This window comes from Rhineura floridana, chromosome 11 (genome assembly GCF_030035675.1).
Source record: "Rhineura floridana isolate rRhiFlo1 chromosome 11, rRhiFlo1.hap2, whole genome shotgun sequence".
NCBI classification, from domain to species: domain Eukaryota; kingdom Metazoa; phylum Chordata; class Lepidosauria; order Squamata; family Rhineuridae; genus Rhineura; species Rhineura floridana.
The window spans coordinates 27,129,811-27,140,281 of NC_084490.1; the positions used below are offsets into that span (position 1 = coordinate 27,129,811).

General features: G+C 39.7%; 1 protein-coding gene across 1 annotated transcript; it reads left to right on the forward strand.

The window, feature by feature from the left end:
* Positions 1-1,342: 1,342 nt before the first annotated feature.
* On the forward strand, positions 1,343-9,943 carry LOC133367639 (vomeronasal type-2 receptor 26-like). The gene is made up of 5 exons (XM_061591735.1): positions 1,343-1,630; positions 2,391-3,209; positions 3,588-3,815; positions 5,545-5,671; positions 9,042-9,943. Exons 1-5 carry the CDS (start codon positions 1,343-1,345, stop codon positions 9,941-9,943), a joined length of 2,364 nt encoding a protein of 787 aa, XP_061447719.1.
* Positions 9,944-10,471: the final 528 nt, after the last annotated feature.

Consider the following 10,471-nt stretch of genomic DNA (forward strand, 5'->3'; position numbering starts at 1 on the left):
AAATATGGAAATCCTTGTTGGGAGGGAGCATTTTGTTAACAGAATCATACTGGTGGTGGTGTTGCTGCTTGTATTACTGTGCCATACTGTATGCAAAACACATTCAATTAATTGCAGCATATATGATGACCCCCTTCCTATTCCTCATGAATTTTACCAGTCAGGGGACTTACTGATTGGTGGGATTGTTTCTCAAGTCTTCTTCCTCTATAGTAACCTCTCTTTTATGGAGCAGCCTACACAGATCATGATTGGTGAACCTATGTAAGGCTTTGTTTCTTTGATGTTTCTCATTCTGTAGTACATTCAGACCACAATAAATGATTAGGAACTTAATATTATGCAAAACTGTTATGAAACAGCAATTTCTTTACTTTCTGTTAATTCGATACAGTAAGTGGCATTCCTGCAATATTTCCACTTGCTAATTTCCATCTCCCCCCACCTACTACAGTATATTGCTGGACATAAACAACTATTTTGTTTTCCTCCACAATACCTTTGAAATGAATGGATCCTGTGCATTTCTATAGGGCTTCTGAAGAATAACCAAATGATTGATTATATCAGTTTTAGAATTTAGTTTTTGTTATACCTGCTGTTTCTACAGCTTTTCTGTCTTTCATCCTTGCCCTCTACTGTATCTCTGCCTCCTACCCTAGCACTTCTCATGTAGTATTTTAATAATAATAATTCATTCTTTCTGTTATTTTCATCTCTGCAATTTGCATGGCCTATTCTCAAGTCATAAAGAGACAAATTCAGGTTTCTTGCTGAAACTTAAAGCATACTGTAGTGGGAACTAAATCTGACTCACTCATGAAAGAATGTTTATGATACATGTTTTTGCAGTTCCTTCATTTGACGTCACATAAATTGTACATCTTATTGCATATTTCTTGTTTCGTTGAAAGTGTTGGCACAAGATTTCTCAGTGTGTTGCCTAAATGACAAATATGAAAGAAGAGTATCACTCTCTATGTTCTTTCATTTATTGCTTTTAAAGAAATATGAGAGAATCATACATATGTCTTGTATGTTTGTCTCTGTCTTATTTGCCTTGTGTTTTTTTTGTTGGTATTCAAGGGGAATAACTCCAGGATGTTTAGGGAGTTTATTAAGCACTTGAATTATTCCATAATAATCTGAGCATTTAGGTTTTTATGGGATGATTTTTTTTATTTCCGATGTCTTTTTCTCCCCTTTTTTTACTTCATTCTATTATCTTCTACGGTTCGCAGATACAATTCAATCCGGAAAGCATACAGATGCTTTCCACCTGCATTTTTCATTGATGTTACTGATCTTTTATTAAAATGCTGTTAACTCTTACTACAGTTCAATGCCTAAGAACTACCAGCACATTTTGTCCTTAGTGTTTGCCATAAAGGAGATCAATGAGGATCCCAAAATCTTATCAAATATCTCTTTGGGGTTCCACATCCTCAACAGCTACTACACGGCAAGGATGACCTATAAGGCTACCCTCAGCCTGCTTTCCACACAACATCAGTTTGTGCCCTATTTTAAGTGTCACCACCAGAACAATCTCATTGCTCTCACTGGGGGATGTATCTCTGAGATCTCTGCCAATATTGCTACCATTTCAGCTATCCACAAAACTCCCCAGGTAAGCTTTATGAATGATTATTCATCATAGGACATCATATTGATGTCAGCAAAGCTTTTGATAACTATCCCAATTATATGTTGGTGACCAAACTGAATGTTAGGGATTTGTAAAACATGTCCTATAAGGAACCAATAAAGGAAATGGGTATGTAGCTTGAGAAGACAAAACAAGGGAAACTCATTGTAACTGCCACATAACTCAATGACTGCCACATAGAAGTGGGCAATGATTAATTCTTTGCTGCAACATAGGACGGAACTAGATTTCACTGAATATTAGACAAAATGTTGTTGTTGCTACTCCTATTGCTGCTGTTGTTATAAAGGCTTAGATATTGTTTTCCCTAATTTTCAGAACAATTGTCTCACAAAGTGGTTTACAATCACTAAAATATATCCATAACAATTATTAAAATTCAACAATATAACTATAGAATCCCTTTATGAAAAGACATGCCAAAAAAGCTAAAATAAGCTAAAACTATAATTGACCACAAGGCTGAATAGTAAAAGTAGTTCAGCAATGGAACCGATTAGCAGGAGCTGTGAATGGAAAGAGCAGTTCAACAATGGAACTGATTACTGGAAGTATTTTCCCTCGTTGGAGCTGTTTAAAGTAGGGCTGGAAAGCCATTGGTTGAAGATCCACTCACTCTGGATTTCCACAGAATGGTCCACAGCATCCTTCAAATGCTATCATTTGATGATATAACATTCTCTTCATATCCAACTGAAAAAAATTTTTATATATTTTTCAGCTCACTTATGGATCCTTTTTTCCAGTAGAAGATGTCAAAAGTCTACTCCCATTTTTGTACCAGATGGTCCCAAATGAAGCCAAACAGCACAAAGGAGTTGTACAGTTACTACAATATTTCAGATGGACGTGGATTGGGGTTTTGGCTGTGGATGATGACAAAGGAGACAGGTTTTTACAAACAATTGTACCAACACTTTCCCAAAATGGCATCTGTTATGCCTTCATAGTGAGACTACCAAAATGGAATTATCTGGATGAAATTATACACATGATTTTACACAAGTGGGAATATTTTGAAACTCTCTTTGAGAGAAAAGCCAATGTATATTTCGTATATGGCGAGCCACCATCCTTTCAGGCATTGAGAATATTGTTGTTTCTAGCACCCTTTTTCTCAGTGTCACCTCTGGGTAAAGTGTGGATTGTTACATCCCACTGGGATTTTGCATCACTTCCTGTTCAAAAGATATGGGATATGCAAGCCTTCCATGGTTCCATATCCTTCACAGTACACTCAAATCAGCCATTAGGATTCCAAAAGTTTATCCAGATGATAAATCCTTCCTGGTCAAAAGGAGATGGTTTTATCCAGGACTTCTGGGAACAGGCATTCAGCTGTTCATTAAAAATGTCTGAGGATGAAGAGGAAGGGGAGGAAAATAATAAATTATGCACTGGGGAGGAGAAGCTGGAGCATATTCCTGGAATTCTGTTTGAAATGAAGATGACTGGCCACAGCTACAATGTCTACAATGCTATCTATGCCGTGGCACATGCTTTGCATGCCATATACAAATCCAGCTGCAAACACAGAATAGTAAAAAGAGGGAGACAGGGATTTCAGAATGTACAATCATGGCAGGTGATTCAATCTCAACACTGTTTTATTAATTTATTTAGTCAGGGTGGATTTTCTTCCTGAGGAAAGGGAACTGTAGAGTGCATAAAGAAATTCCAACAAAATTGTTTGTGATTTTCCTTATAGTTGTGGGGCTTTTTTCACATCCATTTGTAAAAGTAGTGTCAGTCACATGTAACAGTGTTAGTTTTTTAGTCACACAATGGAACAAACAGAGGGAAATGACCATTTGAAATGTAAACACGTATACTGTCCAAGAGAGAAAGGCCTTTGTGAAGCTCGCTGAATTTATTTAAAAACCTGTTTTCACTTTGTTAATATTGTGTTTCAATCTAGGTCCATCACTTTCTAAGGCATATTGTATTCAATAACAGTGTTGGGGACACCATATATTTTGATGAAAATGGAGAATTAGCTGCTGGTTTTGATGTTACAAACTGGTTGATATTCTCCAATGGCTCACTGGTTAGAGTCAAAGTTGGAAGACTGGACCCACATGCTCCTAGGGGCAAAGAGTTAACCATTAAAGAAGGCCTGATTATGTGGCATAAAAGCTTTAACCAGGTGAGACAAAACTGCAAATGCTTGAGTATTTAATAGGGAAAAGTTCAATTTTGGTCAGGTCATTATTCTGCCTGCTCTTCAGCCGCTGAATGATGCTGGATAGGATTTAAAAAATCCTTACCACCTTTTAAATATTCAGTAGTAACAATGAACTCACATTTGTCATATTCATTTATATTGTACAAGAATCAATTTTATTTTTATTTGCAAATTTAACAAGAAAAAACAAAAAAGAAGAAAAGAAATGAAAAAGAATAATATATAAATAATTAAAAAACACAATTGTCTCAAATTAAGGATACAATAACCAACAGTACATATATCTTAAGTTAAATATTTAAGTTAATATAAGCCTCCAGATAGTCAAATAGGAATCAACATGAGATTGACGGTTTTAAGAAATATCTTCAAATGTAGCAAGGACAGTGAGTTGCTCAGGCCATTGTGTGATAGATGCTGATGTTTATCCTCTTAATGACTAGAAGAGCTCATGAATTCTACTTTTGTTTTCCTACAGTTAATACCCAGACTACATGAATATAATGTAAAAGTACATGAACATCTGAAACTATTAAGGATTTTGCCAATACAAAATTAATGTGAACACTAACTTGAAACCAAAAATAATACATCACTAAATAAGCCCACAGGCATTTTCAGCTAGGCATTTTCAGCATTACACTTCCAACATCTATCTATTTTAGACAGTGATGTCCTATACAGATGTTATGGACACCAGTATACTGAAAACATTAGTGTTTTGCTGGGTCAGTTTCAATTTCAAATCTAAAGAAACATTCTCTACAGATTCTAAAGCAATTTTCCATTGTTAAGGCTGTATGATAGATTCTAATTCCGTATTCCACACCTCCCTAAACTCCTGAATTTCTACCTTACAAAGCTCCCTTAAGCATTTATAAACAGCAGCTATGAGTTTGACTTTCTGTAAGAATCCAATAATTTCCTCTGACAATTCAGGAGATGCTGAAATATTGAGAGCACATGGTCTATAAATAGACACCAACAAATGTAACTGAAGATATTGCCATGCAGCACTCTGCAGTATATGATATATTAAACCATAATATAGGAAATGAAAGAATTCTCCATCTGAGCCTATCAGCTGATGTAATGTAAATATCCCACATTAAACCCATTTCTTCCACAAAAAAGCTATATCTTCAAATCTGGAATACCCTATAAAGTTATTTTAGTGTCAGCATATGGGTCGAATTGTAACTGAGAAGGCAATATATGCCATATTTCTCTAATTACTATGCATTTTTGTAAATGTTTAGTTGGCGAATCCCAGAATTCTAATAATTGCAAATTTTGAAGGATGGCTGTGTTTCGGTTCTCATATTGCTTCAGAAACTGTGAACTAAATTGAAATCTTAACCTATCCCTAGCCCTACCCTCTCCATCACACACTTGTTGGCCAGTCCCATCATTCTCCACATATAAACAACTGGTTACATAAACTACCAATGCAATTTAGAACTCTGATAATGCAGAGTTCTAAAGTAAGTGTGGTGGGGGGGGGTCACAAGTGCAGAAGGCTCTGTCCTGGAGATATTGAGCTACATGAATCAATGATGACGGGGACATTGGACTCATTCACACTCTCCCCCCCCATACACACATACACATGATTCTTGTCATGCGAGAGGTGAATAACTGAAGGGGGCTAATCTCTTATTGCTATTTTCTCTTTTATGATTCTGTACAGGTGCTGCCAGTTTCTGTGTGCAATGACAACTGCTATCCTGGTTTCAGTAGGAAAAAGAAGGAGGGAGAGAGATTTTGCTGCTATGATTGTGCTCCATGTCCAGAAGGGATGGTTTCTCACCAGAAGGGTAGGAAACATAACGTAAAGAAATGAAGAAATTATTCTTTCTTTTGAGAAAGTGTGTTCCTTGAACATATTAGAATATAGTTCACAGTACAGATTTTTTTAAAAAGAAAAATAATGTAAGAATTAACCTACATTTATATCCCACCCTTCCTCCCAGTAAATTTCCTACTCTTGGGGTGGGGATGGGTCTTTCCTCATCCTCCCCTTCTAAGAAGACTTGGGAGGTCATCTCCTAAAGATGATTTGGGGGCCAAGTAGCCAGTGGGAGGGGTCTTCCTCTTCACATTTTGTTGTGTTTTCCCTGCCTCCCTACATGCATTGTGGGCTTGGCCAGTCACCTTTTGAAGGTGCTAAGTAGACACCTTTTGGTTGGTTCCTTGATTAGCAGTAGGAGCTCTTCGCTTTTTGTCTGTTTCACATTGTTGGGATCAATTTGGTTGGTGTTTAGGGGAGTAGCATGGTTTGGTTGCCCATAGGGGCACAGAGTACAAGCAGGTGAGGCAATTAGGGAGAAAAATCATTACTGAAACCTTATTGCAGTCGAGGGGTGAAATAAAACACAGACACATCGGCTTGGGTTGAACAAGGGCCACTTTATTAAATTTTATTAAAATAAACCCAATTTAAAGTGACCTGCAGAAGGAAAACCTAGGTGCAGAACTGTCTCTAAGCAAGTATCTTGCCATACAGCTCTTGGGCGACCAGCCCCTGCCGGAGGAAGGGCAAGCCCATGTGCTTACCCTTACCCAGGCCACACCTTGTAGGTGAGTTGGGGGGCCTTCCTACATCATCCCCACCTGGGGCTGGATAACCCTTGGGTAGATGAGATAAGTTGGCCCCAGAGGCAGCCCATATCCTGCCCTCAAGCTGGAAAGCTCTGACAGGCAGGCCTCCGAAATCGCCAATCACCTCCAAAAGTGCCTAAGGGGGCCACCTAGCTGTCCTTGCCTATTTCCCTTCCCGCACCTTCCCGCACCAGTGCTAATATGAACTATCCAGCGGGGCATTAACACTAATGCAAATTAGCCAAATTAGCCAAAGCCACCTATTGAACACAACACCCCCTAACCCGATTCCCTCCCACTCCCATAGTGTGGAGCAGGCAAAAAACCTGCCCGCCAACTCGGCTGGGCAGGATAAAAATTCCTACTCAGCCCCGAAGTGACCCCTAGGCACACCATGAAAGAGGGAGGGCAGGGTGGGCGTCGCTTGAACAAAGAGGAGATTGGAAGGGGTGGGTGGGCTTAAATAGGCCCATTAAGCTCCGCCCCTTCACGCTGTGTGTCGCACGTGCGTAATCGCCGTGACGCGCGACTCTGCCCCAGCGGAAGATGGAGGCAGCAGCTTCACTCCCGGCTGCAACTAGGCCTCACCCACCAGCTGCGCAGTAAGTGAGGCCCCATTTGGGTTAAGGGCACACTTTAGGGTCCTGCCAGTGCTCTGTGCCTGGTGGGACCTAAGGGGTGCCCTTTCAAACTAACAGGTACATCTAGGGTGAATGCGGCTACAGCAGGGCCTGGATGTTCATGTTGTGTACATACCTAAGGATCACTTAGCAGGGTGGGAGTAGTTTCTCCATAATCCTTTGCTGAGGAGCTACACACGCCCAGAGGTCTAGTGTGATGTTTCACTACCACAATTAGTTAAAACACTTTTCTATGTGTATTTTCTGAATTAGGGTTAATTGGGTTAAGGTGGATTGCAGTTCCTCCAAGTTGTTATATTTTAAAAAATATAATATTTCTTCCAATATTAATCTTCTGAGTCTTATTTTGGGTGTGGAGACAATGAGCACACAAACTGTCCACGAAGAGGGAATTGTGCACATTTCTTGGTTAATATACATAATTTTGAACATTACTAGGACATTATGCATAATGTTCAACAGGCTTTGGGGTATAGCCTGGTGGAACTATGTTAATTGTCAGGGTAGGTATGGAAGGATCGGTCAAGTTTGGTTTTCTCAGATTCTCATTTTTTCTAGTCTTCAGTTCTCCATCTTTCTGCGGCCAATTGAGATTATTTTTAAAAATCCTCATGAAAATTCTTCAGCATTTTAGTATGAATTTCTCCTCATAAATACATTTTTGTATGGTGTTTTGACTACTGTACACATTTTGCAGCAATTTATTCTAATATAATACTTTTTATATGTTATTTTCATAAATATATTCATTTTGTGCACATTTATACCTATATGAATTTTTGTAAACATTGGATGGAGAAGGGCATTGCAAAATTTGGATGAGGCGTATTTTGAAGGATTACTGTGTTTTGGTTCCCATATTGTTTTGGAAAGTGCAGATTTGATCAAATGGGCTTTAAATGCAAACTGAATATAATTTATCTTCCATCCCTATCTTGGGATAATATGCACAATCTCCAGTTAATATACAGAGTCTCCAAGAAACGTGCCCCTTTGCCCCTTTCTCTTAGGTTGTAGTATGCAATCTGCACCGCACCGCCCCCTCGGGCTGCTTTTGGTGCATGTAGCTATTAAGATTAGGAAAAGGCTTAATAGCATCATTGATCAATCTTCAGCAGAATCACAAAGGAGGGGGGATTTGACCAGCTTGGGAAGGGTTACTCAGCATGGAAAAGAGGGCTGGGAGAGGAAGAATGTGAAGTACCTCTATTCCAAGCGGCTGCCATTTTTAGCCTAGTCCACTGCTGGTAAATTATGTGTCCCTTCCCTTTTATTCCTGCCAGCATGAAGAGTTCTCAGTTCCACTACCATTCTTTTTTTGGGGAAGGAGGGAATCCCTATGTTACTGTGTCTCAGGCAGTTTTTCATAACTGGATCTAAACACTAAATCTATCATGTTTTACCTTTTTAAATTCCTTTACACACCAGGGCTGAACAGGGACCATGACCAGCACAACATCTGCTGCCCTGCTGCTCATATCAGCCAAGGCAAAAGGAGGCAGAGGAGGAAGATAAATTGCTTTAGGGATGGGGCTGAGTCAGCCCCACTGCCAACATGTGATGGCATCAGGCCCTATATGATCCCTCAGTTGGCATAGTCATTCCCCCAGCCATCTTATACAACAGGATTTCCCCCAGCCATCTTATACAACAGCTGGCATGAATAGCAGGGCTGGAGATAGCCCTACTTTACTGTTAAAGCATGATGTTCCCTGGACAGGAACTGAGATCCTGTCTTGAAATGAAATGTGAATCAGGGATTTCTTGGCTCACAGGAAAAAAAACTCCACTTAGCTAGTACAACACATCAGCTCAATTCAAGTCATATTTTGCACCGGCAAGAACAACAACAACAACAAATCTCACTGGCTTCTATAAATGAGCAATTTAGGCAGATGTTGGTCAACCTCTTGAAGTAATTAAAAACCTCTTCCTTTTTTTCCAGACTTAGATAGATGTGGCAGTTGTCCAGAGGATCAGTATCCCAACAAGGAGCAAACTGAGTGCATACCCAAAGATGTAAGCTTCCTCTCTTACAAAGAAGAGTTAGGGATCATCTTGGTTATACTGGCCATTTCTTTCTCTTTGATTACAACTTTAGTACTTGGAACTTTTGTGAAGTACAAGGACACCCCCATTGTCAAAGCCAACAACCGGACCCTCACTTACATCCTCCTAATCTCCCTCCTCCTTTGCTTCCTCTGCCCCTTCCTCTTCATTGGACAGCCAAGAAAGGTGACATGCCTTCTCCGACCAACAGCTTTTGGCATTGTCTTCTCTTTGGCACTTTCCTCTGTGTTGGCAAAGACCATCACTGTGGTTCTAGCATTCATGGCAACCAAACCTGGAACCAGGATGAAGAAATGGGCAGGGAAAAGACTATCAAATTATGTTGTCCCTTCCTGTTCCTTTATTCAAGCTAGTATTTGCACTATATGGTTAAGTACTTCCCCTCCATTTCCAGATATAGACATGCACTCAGTGAGTGGAGAAATCATACTGGAATGCAATGATGGTTCAGGTACTATGTTTTACTCTAGCTTGGGCTTCCTGGGCTTCCTGGCTATTGTCAGCTTCATTGTGGCTTTTTTAGCCAGGAAGTTACCTGACAGTTTCAATGAGGCTAAGTTCATCACTTTCAGCATGTTGGTGTTTTGCAGTGTTTGGTTGTCCTTTGTTCCAACCTATCTGAACACCAAAGGAAAATACATGGTGGCTGTGGAGATCTTCTCCATCTTGTCCTCTGGTGCTGGGTTACTGGGTTGCATCTTTTCCCCTAAATGCTTCATCATTGTGCTGAGGCCTGAGCTGAACAACAGGGAGCAACTAACAAGGAGAAAAAGATGAAAGAATATAAGTTCATCTCTTTTTCCCTACTGTAAATATGTATAATTTATTATTCATTTATTTATTATTTGGTTTATATCCTGCCCTTCCTCCCAGCAGGAGCCCAGGGCGGCAAACAGAAATGCTAAAAACACTTTAAAAAGAATTCCATGGGGATTTAAGGGTGGGTGTTTGCACTTGCAGATATCACTGCTCCATGTCTGCTCCAAGAATAGAGTTATGTCAGGCACACACACCCTCAACTGGCCAGCTACACTGATTTTCTTTAAGCATGATTACAGTGCCTGCTACATGAACCCTAATGGGAGAATGTCAATGGAGGGACGGGTATTGGGTAGCACATAGGAATCCCTGCAAGGCCTATGAAATCTATCAGAAGTATAGTTTTCTTCAGAATGAAAAGTTGTATTTAAAATGGCTAGACAAGTTCTCACAAAGCCTTTTGTACTATTCATAAATCATTACATTAGTATACAGGTTTCTGGAATATGTCACCAGAATTAAGTGTACAGGTCTCCATCATATTGA